Here is a 21,176-nt window from a genome sequence, read left to right as displayed (position 1 = left end):
TTCTGGCCACCGACATCCCTTTGCACATGGGATGCGAGGTGCACCTTGTGCTTTCTTTTTTTTCTTCTTCTTTTTCTTCTCCTTTTCTTCCCTACAGACATGAAAGTCAACATCTCTCTGTCTGGATATCGCTTATAATTCCAGAACAACTGAACAGACTTTGACAATTTCTTCTTCTTTTTTTTTTTTTTTTTTTTTTTTTTTTTGACGATATAGCAACAAAGATTGAGCAGATTTTGAGCTTCGTTTCGTTACAATCGGACCGATGGTTTTCGGGATATATTATGATGTTTGTTAGACATAGAGAAAAGTGGCGCTGAATACTTTTCGAGCTCTGGATGAGCTCTATAAAAAAAAAAGTCCGCGAGAGCGTGATATAGCTATGCAGTCTAGTCGAAGTAGGTCTGGATTCAATTCATCTGGAAATTCATCTGGAAATTCACCTGTAAATCATTTTTGAACTGCATAGCCGGGGTTTTGAGAGAATTTTTTCTCATTTTCCTCAAAAACTAATATCGATAGATGAAAAATGATTTGAACATCGTGTAGAGCGGATAATTCTACATCGAATTATATTCTCATATATCAAAAACAGAGTCGGATTAACAAATTAAGAAAAAATTAATTATTTCATAAAAATTCCCCAGATACCGTCGATAAGTAGGCTTTCTTTTTGTCTTAAATTGTTAATCCAACCCCGTTACCGACGTAAGACAAAATAATTCGATGTAGAATTTTCCGCTCTACACGATATTCAAATCATTTTTCATCTATCCAAATTAGTTTGTGATAAAAATGAAAAAAAAAATTATCTCGACACCCTGACTATGCAGTTAAAAAATGACTTCAGATTTCAGTTCCCCAGGGTCGAAAATCCCCATGAACCAAAAAGGCCAGCCACGAGCCGACTATTTTCAATTCAGACCTATTTCGACTGGACCATATGCCTGAAAGTTTCGTCGCATCAAGCGTAGGAAAATATTTGGGTTGGGTCGCGACCGGTTGCTAGTATTATTATACGTATTTATACACCGACACCTTGCAGCATCTGAGAGTAAATAATACAATACACGTATATAAAACGCACGTTGCATTATATTAATTATATTATATTTATATACCTATGAATTACCTATATAAATGTATATATATATTGTGCATACATTCCGCGGCTTTTCGTTTTACAGTCGAATGTGTGTAACATATACGTATAATAGGATTTATGTATCCTCCTTAATGCCCTCATAATATTTAATAATAATTATTAATAATGTAATATTCGATGATACAAATGATATTTTAGATATTACCAAGTATTTGTTACATAACTCGAATCTGTAAGTATTTATATATAATATATGGATGTTGAAACTTTTCATTGTAAGTTAAATCTGTACGTGTGAATTGGTATTGGAGCTAGAAAATTTTCAAACATCTGGAACGTTGTGAAAGTTTGAATCTCGACGTTCGGTTCTTACGAAAAACCCAGCTGCAATAAATAAACTTTAACTTTTGACAAAATAGAAATGGGAATTCACATAATAATATCATACAGCCTGAAATTTCGAAATAAATTATTTTTAATTCAATGTCGAAAGTACATTCTACTATAGCAACATTAAGTCAAGATGAAATATGTACCGCAAAAAACATATATATATATATATATATCTACCGAATCTACCGAATCAATCTGCAGTAGAAAAAGTTTAATACAAGACTGCCTTTTTTTTGGATTATTATGATTAAATCAGAGTCGAAATTGCATGTCAGAGAATAAATTGAGTAGAAACAAAAAAAAAAGGCAAAGAGAATAAAAGAAGAAAGAAAGAGAGAAAGAAAGAAAGGAGACAAAAAAAAGCTCTGCTTGATGTCTGACGAAATGATGACGTGCGCAGAAATTGCATGAAGGTACCTACAATATATATATATATATATATATATATATATACATACATGTATGCACATATATCTATATATACATATACAGTTTTTAAGTCTAGATATAAATCAGTGAGCATGTGAGCATAAAAAAAAAATTGCCTACATCGATATATAACTCACAAAGAGCTACATTATAAGGTAACTAGACCGCATAAATATAATGCGAACGATAAATTTTGCACGACGCGTGCCACAAGTTCTTTGCCAAAAGAGCAGCAATAATAGCAATAATAATATTAATAATAAGTAAAATAATAATAACAACCTAAAATACCTTTTAATCGATTCCGAGTCTATATAGATCATTTGTGGATCCATACATAATGAAGTTATGTACACGTGCACATCTAGGCTGACCTAAATGCCACGTTATATATTTACTATCTTGCATAGGTTTTTTGGCGCGTGTATACAATAGCCGAATAAAAGACAGACAGACGGGCCTTGCTTCCGTATCCGCTCCTGTAGCGAGTTGATATGAGGAAAAAAAGGTGGCGGCGACACTTTAATATGTCAACAAAGTATACGGCATCAAATAACACACACACGCACACACACACACACATATATATATATGTGTGTGCATATAGAGTGTACAGTGTAGTATTTATAGTATAAGTACATAGATACGATCGTCTCTATTTCAGACGCAGAGGAAGAAACGTATCTATTAATGCCTAGTTCCACACGATCTAGACAAGGGAGGAGAAGAATAATTTTTAACCTTGCAAATTATTAATCTAATGCGATTAAGATGTTTTTTATGTATAATTTTGGCGGTTTATTAATTGGAGCACACTCACGATCAGCGTGGTAATTATTGCAAGCATCGAATTGAAGTTAGAGAGAAAAAAAAAAAAGAAAAAAAAAAAAAAACCGAAAATGTGGGTTATTTTCAAAAGCAGTTTATTTAACGCAGCAACAGCAGCAGCGCATTAAAGTTCGCAGAATAATAATGACGTCTGGTTCGTTGGGAAGCGAATTCGACGTTTTTGGAATTCGGATGAAATAGAAAGGAAAAAATAAAAATAACAAAAGAAAACCACATCCCTCGTCATTTTTCGAGAGCCGTCAAAAGCGTTGACTTGTTTGTTCGTTCGTTCGTTCGTCGGGTAAAACCACTTTGGGCTTGTTTTTTTTTGCGCTTGGTTTTTCAGAGGCGTCAATAGTGCGTTCATTGTGTAACAAGAAAGCAAACTCGGTCTTTTTGGACCGAGGATAAGTTTGCAATATCAGTCGTAGGTGAGCCGAAAACGATTATTGAAAATACGGGTGGCGAAAAGACCGTCGCCTCTTTGTTGCAAAAGATTATTTATATACCTAACAAGAGTAAGTTGCGAGTTTTTTCACCAAGCACGAATTGAGGTTAGGCTCGCGTAGCGTTAGATTTTTCGGCAACAACGCATGCGCGCAGTGCAGAAAAGACCACTTTCAACTCCTAGGACTTAAAAGTGGTTCTTTCCGTACTCCTTGCATGCGCATTCGATCGTCGTAGAAACGGGTACTTTGCGTACGGAAACACGAAATCGAAAAAATCGGGTTAAACATACTCGCGCCATATAAACATGTATATAAAATACGAGAAGCGAAAGCACCGGCATCAATATTCAATGCATCGGAAACAAAGAAGAAGAAGAAGAAGAAGAAGAAGAAGAAAAAGTGTGAGGAAGTCAATGAGGAATAGCGATGAGCGAGAGGTAAGGAGAGTGAAGTATAAAAAAAGGAAAAAATTTGGGAGATAAATGTTTGCCTCGACGTCTTTCATTAGGCCGCATTATATATATATGTATACATAAGACCTGCGGTTGACGCCTGAATTTGTCAAAGCGACTCTTTAATTTTTGGCCATCAAATTACGACGACCTTGAAATTTTTTCTACTTTCTTTTTCTTTTTTTTAAATTTGAATCTAATTTTTTTCCGTCTCGACTCGACTCGTGAGTAATGAAAAAAATTGCGAGTATAAATTGTGATGAGTGTCGAAAATCGTAAGGAAATTAAGTTACGTGTGAAAAGGCGGGAATTTCAAACAAAGAAACCGTAAGAAATTTAGCAGCCACGCGGGAATAATTTCGAAAACCTTGAATACATCATATATAGGTATAAAGAATGAAAAAATCTATAAAAGTCCTCCCCCCCCCCCCCCCCCCTTCCCAAAAAAAAGACAAACGAAAACGAGTCAATAAAAAATACAAGATATATATATAATAAATGCAGCTCTTCGTTCGTGCATTTTTCTGCACAATAATCATCTATAATAACACAATTTGTCCTTATCATAATACATAATAATAAGACGAGAAAAAAAAAAAAAAATTTTAACAGCTTGTAAAAATGCTGCTCACTGCATGTGTCACCACGATGATGATGATGATAAAAGTTCCAAGTTTCTGAATACGTACTTACAATCTAACCAACTGTATAAGAACAAAACAACAAGCGTAATAAATACGGACTAGTTATCACGAAATTGATTCGAATTGCACAAGGACGATTTATCGTAGAGGTACCTCGACTTACGACTAGTTTTTATCGAGTTACGAGTGACAGAGACGCAGAGGTGAAGAGAAGGTGGATGTGGATGACACTAGTGAACATCGTCTACGATAGTACGCGTATGAATATATATATATATATATATAGCGATAGTTATTATATACACGCCTACAGTTATTACTTATTACTGGACATCGGCCTTAAACGATAAAAGTCACACGAGTATAACCACGTGGATAATGGAAACATTTAATTGTCGAGTCACATTCGATTCGTCCGAGATTACTTTACAAACATAATATCGTGTATATATGTGCATATATGCATATGTCTTTGTACAGAGGAGAAAAGTAAGTGGATTTTTAGGGCATTTCTATAGATTTATTACAGGCATCTGTATATATAACAGCTCGAGATAATACGTGAACTACCTAAGCAGGTAATCAGTTGCGATAAGAATTTATCTGTTGTATTTTATGTAATGCAATCCACGTATATATATATATATATATATATATACATACATAACATAGGATTCTAACGATATTTGACATTTCGTGTGAATGTGAGAAATAAAAGAAAAGAAAAAAATAAAATATCGATAATACGATTAGGAAGAAAATGTATAGATAAATGAAAATCAAACATTTGGAATTCGGATTATTTTCTTTAAAAAAAATGGTAACAGCGGATTTGTATAAAATTAGAATTTACGCGGGGTTGAAAAAATAATTGTACAAGTGGGCAAGAGGCCAGTGAATTCTCGGTTAAAATTAACCCGCTATTAATTAAACAGGTGAACTATCGTCCTACCGTCTTTTAATTGGATATATACGATTTACGTTCATTTCTACATGTTACTTTATACCTACATGCATGCATATATATATATATATGTATATATACAATATATATATACACGTCTGTCACCTTTAATTCACTAGCACGCGACGTTGCACTTTAATTCCGTTATTAAATGAGTCTTAAATCACTTGGAACGTTCTTCCACCGAAATTCTGCAAGAAATACTTGTTCGAGAATAAAAAAAAGCAGGTAAAACGGAAATAAAATGAATCCAAATTGTCTCCATTACGCAGTGCAGTAGATTTCCTTATTACGTACAAATATGTTCGCATTTCATTTCGTTAGAAGTGAAATTCTTTCACCGTATGCATCTGAATGTATTCTCGCGCTCAGAGCAAAGCGAGAGAAAAAATGTTTTCTCATAAACCTTAGAGAAATCTTTCATAAATATAAAAAAATTGAAATAAATTAAAAATCGATTGATTATCCTCAATATCCCTGATATATCTATTCGAATCGTGTGATTACATATCATTATTAAAATTGTGATAATATCGTACACGTGTAAGCCTGCACAATATATTCGACATTGTAAAAGTTAAAAAAGTATTCGGAAAGGAATTTTCATGGCCAATAATAAAGCGTACAGGTAGAGTAGCAGCGGGTCCCTGGACAAGTCATTCGACGTTTTATCACTTTATTGAAGACTTATGTGGGTCAATTTCCTTTTTACAGCTACGGCTCTTACGCGTGTTTTATTTTTATTTATTTATTTCTTTTTTTTTAATGGTATCTTACAACCTCGGACACGTGGCTCTGGACTAGCGACTAGCGTTTCATCGCCTTCCGGCAGTTATTTGATTGCTGAAAAAACTGCGATTTTAAAGGTGCGGGATTGAAGTTACGAGTTTGGAAAGTAATTCGGAATTATTTGGTGGCGAAATTTGAAGTAAAGAAATGAAAGATTTCACAAAACTTCATTTTAATTGAATCAATAAGATTTCGAAAAATAAACTTTCGACGGGATAAAATTCTGAAAAATAAAATATACTCACACAGCGTAGTTAAAAAATCCGAAAAACCGAAAGTCAAAATGCCCAGAATTCCGAGGGTAAAAATATCGAAAATCAAAATCAAAAAAGAAAGATCAAAGTGGTAAAATTTCACATAGCCAGAAATTCAGAGAACTGATAATATCCGATCATTCGGAGGACTTTCGGTGTTTCAGATTAAAAAATTTTCACATTTTCGTACTTTCGGAACTTTGATGTTCCGTCATAATTTGATTTCTTTACTCTTAAGTGTGGCTACTAAAAAATTGGGAATTTGGGATTTTCGGAACTTTTCAAATTTGGAATCTCGACTCGACCACGTTTTAAACCGTTTGATAAACAATCGTCGGCGCATATATATTCGGCAAGAAGAGTCATCAAAGAACAATAAGACCGGACAAGGCGAGTAACGACTTGCAAGTATGTAAGTATAATAACTGCAAACCGGCGAAGGAGAGAGAAGAACAGGTTCTTCTAGTGGGGAAAGGAAGGTTGCCGTCGGCATCGACGTCGTCGGACGTCGTTCAACGGATGCTTTCAAGTATGCATATACACATTATACATATACATGTACATATATGTATATAATATTTAACACGCATCTAAAGCCACGTGTCTACGAAATTCGTCTAGCGTAAAAGAATCGTGTCTATAATTTAACCCAGATATAATTCCCAAATCTCATATATTTGTCAAATTTATTGAAAATTCCTTAAGATTATCACGTAGGAAATCAATTAATTACAGATTCGTCGACAATTCTTAAAAGAAAATGTAGAAAAATAAATAAATAAAAAAATAAAAATCCTTCAATAATCCTATGAAAAATTCGAGAAGAGACAATTCAACGAGATCTATCATGATCTATCACGTGGTGGTTGTTCGTCGTATCGAGACGGATCACAAGAGAAACGCGGCGAACGTTTGTTCGGTATATTTTTAGTTGGAATATATATTTGGTAACCTCGATTGACCGGCTGCCTGCCACGACTATCATCGTGATTATGTAATACGAGGACGCCTCGAGTTGTAGTAAAAAGCTCGCGCGTAGTAAACAAGGAGACGCGTGCCGAGAGAGGCGCGATAAATTAAATACCTACGTAACGTATCGCGTTTAACGTACACTATCCGTAGGTATGTCGTGAGGCTTAACGTTATACGCATAATGTTATGCGTCATGTGGGCGTCAGTGCGTATTTAGTCCACGCGTAGGTGTTGGAAAAAAAATAAATAAAATAAAAAAAAAATAAAAAAATATTAAGGAAAGAAAAAATTTAAATCAGGAATTTTTCCAGAAAATTGGTAGAAGAAAAAAAATATATATATATATATTGATTTAACAGTTCTGATTGTGATATTGATATACATATATTCTTAGTTTTTTTTTTTTTTTTTTTTTTTTTTTTTTATTATCAAATTGTCCTAAAAATTATGAAAATAAATTGAATCGATCGTAATAAATTTTGTTGAATTTTTTTATTCCGATTATAAAAACGTAAAAATTTCTCTTCACGTTTAGTTTGTAATGAGACAAGGAGTCTCGATCGTCTGCCGAAGAATTGGCTCCGATCGTATATCACTCGGTTAACCTTCTCAATATAAACTAATTTTACGCAACTGCAGGAGCCAATAAATGCGGAACAGAGAGAAGAAGAAGAATAGGAATGCGTGTTGCCGCAATTTCTAGTCCAGTAAATGCTCCTTTAGAATATAGATAACGCTTAGTTTTTTTTTTTTTTTTGAATTATTGAATCGTTTTTTTTTTTTTTACTATACATTCGCAGAATAATGAAATGGATTTTGAATGACGATTTTTCTGATGAACTCGTCAATTAAGAAGATATTCAATGAAACTTAGGGGCTGAGAATTCACGGAAGCCTTTTATACATACCTCATACATACGTAATTCAGTGGAAACCGGAATCTAGACGAGTATAAAATATACGTATTTAACACAAATACGCTACATCTGTACCCTAATACAAACAACAACGTACATATTTGAATGACACATATTATGCCTAACTCTGTCTTACGAGACATTATTTCGGCGCGTATCGTGTCAATTTGACATTCACCTTGTGATTACGTTATATGTATACACGTATATTGTATATATATATACATAATGTATATAAATACGTATACTTAGAGTCGTCGTATATATTGTACACGTATACATATACTGTACTACAGTCAATGACAAGTGTTTCTTGTTTTCTTTTCTTTCCTTCTGTTTTTTTCATTCTTCTTGTTTTCTTTGTCTCTCTCTCTCTTTCGTTTTCTTTGCGCGAGGGTCCGTTTTTCCTTCAACGCTAGCTATGTGTATAGTGTAACGTATAATATGTATATTCCACAATACACAAATTTGCATAAATGCATAACATTACAATATTAAACCAGCAACAAAAACAAACTTGACATGCCATCATGCTGCCATATAGTGTATTATATTTATATATACATATATACCATATATACGAACAAAATAGAAAAAGAAGAGAAGAAAAAAAACTTACGAAAAACAAATTTAGTCGTCGCGTGGGGTAAACCTACGCGTGCGCGTCCACGTCTATTGTGTGTAAAAGAAAACGAACTAAAGAAAAAAAAAAAAGAAAAAGAAAACAAAATACTCACGCATTAAGGACCTGTTATAGTGTCAACAGGAAAGTATGTATCACAATGAAAAATATATTCACCTGTCCCAAAATTAGAAAAAAACTAAAAAAAAACCACACACACACATGATATATGTATCATCGTGTATATAGGTCGTAAGTATATATATATATATATATACAAGATTATAAGAGAAGAACAAAACACAACTTCCTCCTTTCTCATCTTTCTCATACGCGTAAGTTAAATTTTTATTAACGCCTGTCCAATTTTTTTTATGAATATTAAACTCATTCCTCACTTCCAAAATTTCTAGGCGATATTCCCCGTGAAAATACAAGACGATAATCATTTTGCGCGAACTTTGTATGACGCAGGGTTTTCGAGCTACGAACAATTCCCGACTCCGACCAATCAGCGAGCTTCAGCAAGACCGACAGACAGGTGGCAGCACTTGCTACCGCTCTTCCCGATTGGTCGAGCTAAAAAGCTCTCTAACTCGAGGCCCGTCGGTCCCTCAGAGTTCTCGTAAACGGATTATCGTCTCGATTTTTCACAAGAGATCAGCTGATCTTAAAAAAAAAAAACTATCAAATATAAAATGGAATGAAAAGTGTGACTTGTTAAATTAAAAAATTCCAGTCGTCCGACGAAGAGAAATTCACTGGCCTACCCCTGCAGTAGAATCTCGCCGCATAAAATCTCGATAAACAATAACCATAACATATTTATATGTGTATATAGATATACATATAAAGAAAGAAAGGCGAATAAGAGTGTACCGTTAACTTCGGCATAGCCGTACAATAAGAAGCATGGTGGCAGTTTAAAAGCAGCAGCAACAGCAGCAGCAATATCGCGGTTGCATTTAGCTCTTTATTTTCCTTTTCAGAGGTCGTAGTATTGCCGTTCCCTGGTCGTTTTCCTCTCTTTCCTCTCCCCCCTCCGTCGTGGCTCCTCTTTTTACACATATATGTATCGCTTCTTTTCTCCTGCAGCTCCTCTTTTGTAGTTGCACCGGCGCGTCGACGCGTCCTGGCGCCTTCTTCGGGATTCCATTTGGGGCCCCGTAGAGTTCAACGACTTCTCTCCTCTTCCATGATTCTGCGAGCAAGCAAGCAAGCAAGCAAGCAAGCAAGCGAACGAGCCAGCCAGCCCTACTTGCACCTCACAATCAGCCCGCGGCACCGACGGCGATATTCGCCAAGTGCAACCGCAGAAGTAACGGAGCGCATCGTTCCGACGTGGAGGGAGGGAGGGAGGAGGTTTGAAGGGGGGAAAAGGGGGGAAAAGAGGAAGAGGGGCATCATTACGTCGGAATACAAGGCCCGCCGTTTGTTACGGGCCCCTTTTTTCGGTCTCGGTACACGACCACCTACCCGCTATAGATACTCGGCTTTAAAGAAACCGCGGCACGCGCTCCTGCATACCTGCCTGTTTGTAAATACCCGTTTTAGCGATCGAAGGAAGATTGTCCGAAGCTTGACGGACGGGAAGATGAGGAAGAGGAGGAGGAGGTATTCCCGAAATATACGAGCAACGGAACTTCGGACTTTTAACCGTTTTACCCGCGGGTACGTAATTATATTCGAAATGAGAAAAAAAAGTTCCCGGAAAATCAGGAGAGAAAAATGAAATGAAAAATATTGCTGACAGAATCATTCATTGCATTTTAGGATTTATATAAATATAATTAAGAATAAAAAAACGTTGGTATATATTTTAATGTGGTAAAAAATAATCTACAAATTCTTTGCAGAATAATAATTTCACGCAATAAACTTTCCCCGAGGAGTTTCTCCGTGTCCGAAAAACTGAATTTTTTCTTTCTTTTCTTTTCTTTTCTATTTTTTAGTAGACCTGAGAACGCTCTAAATGCTATTCGATTGATTGTGCAATGCAACATGCATCATATATATGTATATTGAAAAGAAGGAAAGAAATAAATAAAAATACGGTGTCTTTCGATCGTCAACAACGTCATGCGCAAGAGTCGTCTGCATATATCATGGGAACTGTTAAATCCACATATTTGGAATAATGAGCAGAGGTTTTAACTCATCCGGACCGGAACTCCGTGAGCAAAGGTCAAAACACTACGAGAATTAAATATGTACGTGTTTATTATATACTTTATACCTACGATAAGATATTAAATTTTATTCCCTTATAATTGTATCATCTTTTCTCTCCAACCCTTCATTCACTTCAATTCAAAGTAATGATTTACTTACGCGGATACAATGAAGTATAAAAATGACATATAAATTAAAATAAAAAAGAAAATAAATAACGGATGTCAATAATGATTATTGTCATTATTCTCGGTTCTTTACTTGTTGTTATTGTTGTTGTTTAATGCGGACACGCGTGACGCGTGGCGATTCGTTTCTCGTTTATGTAACAATTTGACGAAGCTCTTAATGCACGCGCGCGTGTGTGTGTGTGTGCGTATGTTTTGTAGCAGTCACGTGTTACGCACGAATGCAACCAACGCTTGCAACACAATCGTACGTACATGAGTCCCACGAGATAAATTGCACAATGTGTGTGATAATATATAAAAGCGTATATGCGCGCGTGTATAAAAACCGAGGAGAAAACACGGAAGTGTTATGATGATGGTGTTGCGCCTCGTGCGTAGGTACAGTAAAGTAATTGTGGGAGGTGGTGGTGGTGTTGGTGGTGTTGGTGGTGGTGGTGGAATAGCGCCAAACGACAACGACAGTCATCGTCAACTGCAGTAACGCGAAGCACCAAATCAAACCAAACCAGCCAAATCTACACCGCAAATCGCATCAGGGAACACCATGGCGATGCGTTGCATTGATGGGGAAGAAAGAAATTGTCAAGGTATGGCAAACGGGTGAGGGTGGTTAAAATGACTGCTGATCAGTGACGCTTTAAAAAATTATTAGATTCCGAACAATTGATCTTTGGTTATTTTATTTTCGAATGAAATTTGTTTGAAATTTTCAAGTTTTTACCCCGATCCACCCTGAAAAAGGTTGTGTTATAAAATTTACGTAAGAAGCTATCGAACCTACTAATAACGCGAGTTATTAAAAATATATAACCGCGTGCAAAATGCTCGCAGAAATGAAATTGTGATGTATTATTTCTACATCACTATGTATATATTATATATATATATACATGTAAAACAGCGTCGCAAAATTTTCAAGTTCATAGCAACGGCGACGGGTAATTTTTTGTCCTTGAATCGAGTCGATGATCCGCTGCTGATGTTGTTGCTGAACGGTTTCTGCATAGCAGGTGTATTATTAAGGTATAAAGAATAAAACGTAGGATGAATAAGAGAAAGAAGAGAGACGAGAAGACCGAGAAGAAATGAGCGAAAGGAGGAAAAACGAGGATTTGCTTTACCCACGAATATTGTTTTTCGGCTTCTTACGAGAACGATATTGAATGATGTACGTACATAAATGGAAAATTTAGCAAATTAAACTATCAAAATTTAGCAAATATCTGACGAAAAGAAACGACGATGGTGATGAGAGCGGACAGCCAGCAACAACAACAAAAACAACAACACAACACGAGAATAAAAAGCTTCCCCCGGAGGTAAGGAAAATCAAGGTAAAGATTTCAGTCGACGCTTTTTGAAAGTATTGAAATTAGTGAAAACCTGTTTTGTGAATCTATATATCAACGCTGTATTATTTATGAAAAGTAGAATCGACGTATAATGTATACGGATATTATTATTATTATTATTATATATATATACAATATACATAAACACGAAGTGTAACGTAAAGTAAACTTTGAGAAAATGTGTTAATTTCTAATACAAGAATTTGAAATCTGATATATGTATGTAGTAAAAATATAATAAATTATTAACGCATTTGCATGAATTATGATAATTTCCGATAGAGTATTTATATATCTCGTAAATTATACGAATATAGAGATAGAAAGAGAGAGAGAGAGAGAGAGAGAGACATGAGGTGTTGCTATACGAAAGGCACGCCATCTTTGGCATTACAGACTGCAGGAAGAAAGCCGAAAGCGCGATTAAGGCGAGAATCGAGTTTAGTCAAGGTATGCGGCAGGTATGTAGGTGCACATAATTTTACCCGTTACACAGCCCACAAAAGATGCGCAAAGCCGTTCTTCCTTCCTGTCCCGGTTGACGGGTAACCCAGTTTTTCTATCTCTCTTGCATCAAAGACGCGCGTGGAAGCTACATGCGACATGACACAATGGTAACGGGACGAAGGGAACGTGGAATCCTAGCTTCTACCGTTTTTCCTCAGCTTTTCGGAAACGCGGCATAAAATCTGCGCGTAATTATTCGCGAGTGTAGGAAAGCTTCGACTGGTCGATATCGGCTTGGAAAAACGAGGGGCGCTTTTCTGATACTCATAAGTACATACGCGTATTGATTAAAAGCGACTTTTCACGTCCCGAAACCGTCGAGAGAACGAAACAATCGTGAGGAGGAATATTTAGATCAAGGTTTGTGGTTTCGAAAAAAGATTTTCTTTTTTTTTTTTTTTAAGCTCTTTCTTCTCAATTTTCGCGAAAGGATATGATCTCTTAGATTAAATATTAAAACATACCGGTTTCGCAATTCAAGTAACGATGTGAGTAAGATGTAGTTTTTATAAATCATTAGCTCAGTCAATCGCATTTCTTGCGAATTCAATTCTACACACGATATGTAATTTGCAGAATAACAAAAAGTCCATATCAAGAAATGCATGCGACCGAGTGATAATGATTCGCAAAACAATTAAAAGATGAGAAAAAAACAATTCCTTCCATACGTTATTTAATTGATGAAAAAATTTTTAAATTATATAATTTAACAGATACACGGCTAAGATTCTTTGTTTTTTTTTTTCTTTGCCATGTACAAGTTTTTTACACGGCAACAAAAAGTAAAAAATTGCTTCGAAACGAAAGAAACGACAAGAAATTTAAAACAAATTAAAACCTCACAATTTGCATAATTTAGAAGTGGAAAGACTGTTATATACTGGATAAACTAGATGGACTCAGCGTCTGATTGACGATCGTAGAAAATATAATAGTCATGCATAATCACAGATATGATCTGATAATAAAAAAAGAGAAACGGTGTCAATATTACTGTAAGCAAAAAATTGAATTGATAATTACCAAACTTTTTAACACAGTCTCATCAGAATATGTAACATATATATGTATGTATAGTGGAAATATTTTATAATTTACAGTTATTCACCCGCACGTTTGTCTCTGTAAATAATTTTTCGTTCGCGTATTTTAAAACTGAAAATCAGTAATCGCGTCGACGAAGAGTATCGAACTTCGGCTTTCGGCTCAGCCACCCGAAATTCTGACATGCGCAGAGACTTTGTTTGGAATAGAAGCACTAGTTTCGAGCAAGTTTCATTGATTAGACCCGTCCCATGGGCGCTGTTTCTGCCAAATGTGATTTTCTTTTCTCTCTTTCTTTCTCTCGTCGTCAGACCGATAGTCACGACTCGTAAAATGATAAGAATGAAGTTAGTAACGCTTTCTGTTTAAGAAAAATCGTTACTTTACACCTTTATTAATATTGTCTGAAATTTGGTAAACGATGATAAGCAAAATATGCTCATTTTTTGCAAAGCCAACTACTTTCAGTCTTTCCAAAATTTTGCGACAATGATTTTACCCAAATGTTTTGTTCCGTTAACGTTACCAACTTCAGCTTTATCAATAATCGTATCTGCAGCCGTCGTCCACCTTTTTCAAGAGCAAAATAATCCTGTTCAGAAAAAAAATATCATCCGGCAATATGCGAGATTGAACAGCGACTCCTACTCCCCTCAATGATATGATCTCTCGTTTCTATTGTGTACAAGGCAAAAGTATACACATACATATATATGTATATAATTTCGACAGGATTTTACGCAATAACTTTATACCACATAGTAGAAATCTAATGCGCACTTAGAATGTATTGACATAAAGCAACGATTAAAGGGTAAAATAATACAGTACAACAATAATTGATAAAGAAAAAAAATATTATTGCTACGCTGCAAAATATCGTTTTAAGCAGCGAAAATTGAGGACAAAAAGAGAAGAAGAAGAAACGGCTTGTAACTCACGTGCCGAGATATCTCATCAGAGTTTTGTGGGATATACGTGTTGTGTAATAGAAACGTGATGCATACACGAGAAAAAGAATAAGAAAAAGAAGAAGAGAGATGTAAGAATCAGAAATTTCGAGGTCGAGCGACCATGCGGGTCGTTTGGCAGGGAATGCCCCATATATACGCACTTACATATACCTGTGTACGACGTATCGTCGTCGTCTCGTAATAACTGTACAGATAATGAGTTGTTCCTCTACCGATACGATATGGTATATAAAAAGAAATTTGCTATTCCGAATAAAAGAAGTATGATAATATGTGCAGCAATAAAAAGGAGATAACGAACGAACGACGGGAGAAGAAGCGTTGCTGCCGGTGTACCTGCCGCTTCCATGGATCCTTTGGAATGTCGCAAGTTCGTAACGGTTACAGACTACTGACCGTTAACCACGTAGGTACGTACCTACATCCATGCACGAATGAATGCACGTCGTGCCGATGGGCCGTCTCTGTCCTTCGCGTAAATACTTGCGCCGAACTATCGCAGCCTTTCCAAGGCGTTCTTCTTACGCCCATTTTACACCCGCGCAATTGTAACAGCAATTAACATTGCAGATAAGGTTTGTCGGACAAGGTTCTTTCTGTCGGTCGAAAACATTCGAAACGAACGACGTGCGCCAATCGTTTGTAATACAACTTGTAATAACTGCGTTCATATTCAACTCTCCTCACCTCCGTAACAGGCATGAAATTCAAAGATCATATATGCGGGGAATGAAAGGTGGCGACAATTTTGATCGAGTAAAATTCCACGACGTTTTCCTATGAAAATTACTATTTTGATTTCTAAAAGATACATGTTTTTGCTTCGTTTCATACGAGTAATTCGAAATTGAATGATATTATTATTTACGAAAGTTAGTTTAACGAATTTACCAAGCATAGCTAGAGTTTGAAAACGATTTTTTTTTTTTAAAAGTTCGTTTTTCTTTACGGTACATCATAATTCCCGGACAATGTATTTCCCGGTTTTTCCGGTCTCTCGCCACTCTGAAATCACCTCGGACACGATACTATTTTCAAAATCCCGCTGGTTGTGCGATCGATATTTTTCTTCCCGAAGGATATCGATCATAATCCCGAGAAGGAATCTACGGCGGATTCCTTGGCAGTTATTTGTCTGCAGAAAAAGGAAAAACTATTCAGGAGACGACTCTCGAGAGGCGTTGAAGAATTTGAAAAAATGTATCACGGTCTATTAATTAACGAATTACAGGAAATTCCAAGAGCCATCAGAATCGTTGTGAACTTCAGCTCGTTTCTGCTCTTCTAGAAGGGGGTGTGGCAGGCATATCCGCATTATTTGTAAGGCTACACGATGTGGAGAAAAAAAAAGGAAAATTTCGTAGCGAGCGTTTCGATACAAGGAACGAAGGCATCGCGGTCCTGAGGATAGGTACAGGATAAATCGAGTGGAAGAATAAAAATTGTTCGTTTCTCGATGAGGCTGAAGTTTGTAACGTTATTATAACGATGCATCTTTGGAAAAAGTCGTTATTTTGGAACTTTAGGATTACTTGAAACTTGGTAAACCGTTAATACGGTATCGACAAACTAAGATTTTGTAAATTCAACTTCTTCAGGTATTCCAAAGGTGCAAAATAGTAATTTTTGTTTCAACATTTCGATACGTTAACGTTACTAACTTCAGCCTCGTGTTTCTCGTAGGTATATGTATAACAGACGTGTGCAGAGACAGAGCCGATGGAATATAAACCGGCGTTTTCCGTTACCATCGTCTCCTCTTCTTCTTCTTCTTTTTCGTCTTCTTTTGACTCGTCTAAAAATACGGCAACGGTCGCACGGGGTGTGCAGTATATACGCTACACGTATAAATAGAGCCTGCGTCCTCCAAAACGAAACAACACAGGCTATACTAAGTGAGACACAACCACGTAGGACGTGCAAAGGTGTAGTGAAGAAGAAGAAGAATAAGAAGAAGAAGAAGAAGGAGAAGCGTGGGTACAACCGCGTGTGAAACGCTACCAACGAATCCATTAAGCCGAAGTAGAAACGGCAAGAATTGCCTAATTGTTAGGAAATAAGACTCGAAAAGGTCGTCGGAGCGTCGGCTTGACGAGGTGATGGTCAATTATCGCGCCAAGTAAGAGATACTCGTCGCTGCTCGGAGAGCATAAGAATAAGAATAAGTTGTTCCAAAGACGTCCACAAGAAAACTAAGAATGAGATCAGTATAAACTGAAATTATTAGAGATTATATTAAATTATGGTAATCATCAATAGATGAGAATTCTCTCTGGAATTCTTTAGTTTTCTTTCTCACCTGAAGATCGTCGTTGGCGTTATCCCTGTGACTAGCTGCACGTATAACACCTGCACGCCAACCCCACTCACTGATATTATTCACCTTTAACTTGGCAAAACCACTCACGGATAGAAATCTTTTACCGACGATCTCCTCGCGGTACTTGTAAGCCATTATTATACACACGTATCGTGGATCTTTATCCTTTACGAATCACCCACCGACCCATCTGTCTCGTCGCTTTTCGACTTTACTATTTATTATTGTTTTTCTTCAATCGTTGAGTATTATATTATGTATAAATACTGTACAACGATCGACACACGGAGCACACACACACACAAGCACACACAGATCCGGTGATCCTCGCACTGAATCCCTGCAGGTATTCTTCTTCTTCTTCTCCTTCTTCTTCTTGTTCTTGGTTTTATGACTACTATTATTACTTTTGTTGTTGTTGTTATTATTATTATTCTTACGCCTCAGCCCGGTCACGGAGAAAACGAAAAACTTGATCGATTTATAACCGAAGTGAAAAGAAAAAAAAAAGGAAACGAATCGAGCCGACGAAATCAACAAGGAACAACTTTCAAACACTGACAATGAAACTCGTACTTAACACTGCACGGCACGATAATAACTGGACAGCGATACACCTCCTCTGTCCTCTCGTGTCTTCTTATAGATTCCCTCGTGAGTTGTCGATAGCCCGCTGAAATACGTCCGACGACGACAACAACAACAACAACAACAACAATAACAACAACAACAAGAGCAGCAGCAACAACTGGTTCCTGTGCGGATAATTGACAGTTCCGACGTCTTAGTCGACGCGTTTTACCGTTGTTTCGTCGTTCTTCTTCTTGTCTCGTCGCGGTTGTTGTCATAACCGAGAGTGAAAAAAAGGGCGCGAGCAAATACACCACCGCATATCGTCTCCTCGCACTGACTTATCTATTTTCTTTTCTCTCTCTCTCTCTCTCTCTTTCCCCCTCTCTCACTTCTCTATCTTCCGATTATCTTCGGTCTCTAGTCGTTGTTGTGTTGTAGTTTATTTGTTTGTTTGTTTTTTCTCTCGCGGAGAAACCTTACCAGGGAGAAACCTTGTACACCAATTATTATTCGGATAACGCGCTGGGCTCTTCGGCCGCCGACTCAATCATAGTCTGAGGCACACATGACCGCGCAGTGATATCGCGTAGCGCTTACTGCCGGATAGAATAGAAGGAGGTAGGAACGCTGCCTCTGCTGCTGCTGCCGTTGACGGCCGGCGCTCGCGAGACTCGGGAACTCGCCGTCGGTCCGTCCGTCGCTCGCGAAGCGAAACGAAGCGAACCGGAGCGGCGCGGCCGGCGCGGCGGCTGCTGCGGGTGGGGAAACTCCGCACTACGGAATACATCGCGCCGCGGCGGCGGGAAGGGGGGGGGGGGTGACCCGGGTGTTCCAGTCGCGCCGATCCTCCTCCTCCTCCTCCTCCTCCTCCTGTTCTTCTTCTTCTTGTTCTTCTTCTTCCGAAAATCCCCTGGGAAAAATCCCCCCCCGCCAGAATGACGTATAATTTCACCCAGAGCAATCATCGAATCGTGAAAATAACACATTTCATCACACCTGCACGGAAAGTAGAACTTTCGGCCCTTCGTATAAACGGGAAGTTGTGTACTTTACCATGAAGAGAGTGGTGGAAATTGTATACGTCACACGGGAGGGAGAAAGGCTATCCCGAACTGCGTTCTTGCCTTGTCAATATTGCATGCAGTTTGGAATAGTCTACTTTCCCGCCCTAGGTGCGTAATGTACTATTTTTTTTTTTTTTTTGCTAAGGGTGATTTTGTTATACGCGGGATTTTATTCGGGGGAATTTTGTCCTTAGATTTTTTTCAAGGAGATTTCGTCACTGGGAAATTTTTACCGGCCATCTTTGTTTATTCTTCTTTTTCTTCTTCTTCTTCTTCTTCTTGTTCTTCGTTACCATCGTTTTGCGAGGCTCGATTAATCACGCCTATGATGCACGGGTGATTTATCGACGGGTGGCGGCTAGTTATTCATTCGTAAGTACGGAGGCGAGACTCTGCTCGTCCCGAAATGTCTGCCTCTTGCCCCACGATCGGCCGGCTGCCAACGCTCTTCGCCTTTCATACTGTGTACGTATGATATATTATTACAACGCAAATCGTACATAGATGTATACAATATGTTGTTGTGAACCTTGTGACCTTCCTCTGCTTGCATCTTTGGATGAGGTGATGCAGATCATGCGCCTATTTATTTGTTGTGTCTATCATCTAGCTAGCTCTATAAACACCCTGACCAAGGTCGTTCGAAATCACCCCCCCTCCTCTTCCCGTTTTCTTCTCAGTTTTCTCTATACTTACTTACTTTTTTTTCGTGATATGTATTCAAATTTGAGGCCATGTTGTTTTCGTACTACAGCTACCTTCATGAGTTTGATGAATTGCCTCTTTCATTTTGCGTCGTTGTTATGACTTGCGAGATATTTCATGTCCTTGTGTCGTTCTTGACTCGTCTTGAAAACGCCACGAAATTAAATATATATATATATATACAATTTCGGCAAAAAAAAAAACTAGCTGTTTGTACAAGTTTTTTTTTCGTTCGAAGAGAAAATTGTATGGTGAATAAATTTTGGAACACCGAGCAGGAAGAGGCAACTAGGGATTTTAACGGTATAGGTCCTAAAAGCTGAGGATAATGGAAAAAAACGAATGCTGTGTAACATATAAATAAGAGTATTGTTTGTACCAGATATTACGATAAAAGAGAAGATTGTTTAACCTCGTAAAGTATCCTCTCAATTTACGTACATTTCATATTTACGCTTCTCAAACATTCAATTCGTGCATTTTGCAGTTATTTTTGAAACGGAGTTGATAGGCTCGGTGTGGCTGACGTCACAGGTTTACATTACCGACAGAGCATGGCAGAGCGTACTTGGTTGACACGCATGAAGATGGCGCTCAAGATCGACATTAAAGCAGGGCTATCTAATTGGTTTTGGCTTACGTGATGCAATGCGAGGCCAGATGGCCGTTCACACGCTCTACAATTTTCAAGAATTTATTCAGACGATCTGGAACTTCCAAAAATTATTTCTCCTCGCCAAGAATACTTTCCCGAGAACAATCTTTGGTGAGAAAACGAGCACTGCTGTATTTCTACTGGTTTTCCACCTGTTCTTCAAAATGCAACTTTCCGGCCTCCCGATAAATAGATCGAAATCTCATGAAGCAATTTCGGGGCAACCGTTAATTGATCTTTCCGGGATATAATAGGAAGATGATGTATATTTATAAGACTTGCTCGGAACTGCAAGGTGCTCGTTACAATTTCAGAAGATATTTGGCGCGCGAATATCTACACCGTTTAATCTATTTCTGAACGAGCGAGAGGCTGATTCGAACAGCTGACCGAACGCGGCTGCTCCCTTGAAATGGAACACAGAGCCGCGTCATTGCTTACACACGCTGTATACCGCACGTGGAAATGTGACGATATTGTTCAATTTTGTTGTTTATTTTTTTTTTTTTTGCACTCGTATATTGTAACTGGGTTAGGTGAAAGAGTAACTCCAACGTAAGGCTGAAGTTCTGACAAGACAAACGGAATCTGACGAATCGACGCGTGTTGTTCAACATTTTTCTCGACGATACTTACGAAGTTTCGCGACGCCTGCGATCTGTTCGACGGGTATTAAATACCGTTCGAAGCGATTCGTACGGTGCAACGGACCGAAACCCATAAACTTGAACGCACCAGCTGTAGTAATTATCCGTTCCCTTTGTCGAATAACGTGAAACCGAGTGCTTAGAATAACAT

General features: G+C 37.5%; 1 protein-coding gene across 4 annotated transcripts in view; it reads right to left on the bottom strand.

Annotated features, from left to right (window-relative positions):
• Nucleotides 1-21,176, bottom strand: part of LOC124413111 (probable JmjC domain-containing histone demethylation protein 2C) — a 223,803-nt gene that overhangs the window by 191,212 nt on the left and 11,415 nt on the right. For 3 of the 4 annotated variants that reach the window (XM_046893479.1, XM_046893481.1, XM_046893480.1), the window contains exon 2: nt 17,361-17,492. In XM_046893479.1, the coding sequence (XP_046749435.1) occupies nt 17,361-17,492 (132 nt within the window). Of the gene's footprint in view, nt 1-17,360; nt 17,591-21,176 lie in introns of those variants that run through there. The other variant, XM_046893478.1, reaches the window with a different exon arrangement.

This window comes from Diprion similis, chromosome 12, assembly GCF_021155765.1.
Source record: "Diprion similis isolate iyDipSimi1 chromosome 12, iyDipSimi1.1, whole genome shotgun sequence".
Classification (NCBI taxonomy): Eukaryota; Metazoa; Arthropoda; class Insecta; order Hymenoptera; family Diprionidae; genus Diprion; species Diprion similis.
This window is presented reverse-complemented; position numbering and strand designations above follow the sequence as displayed.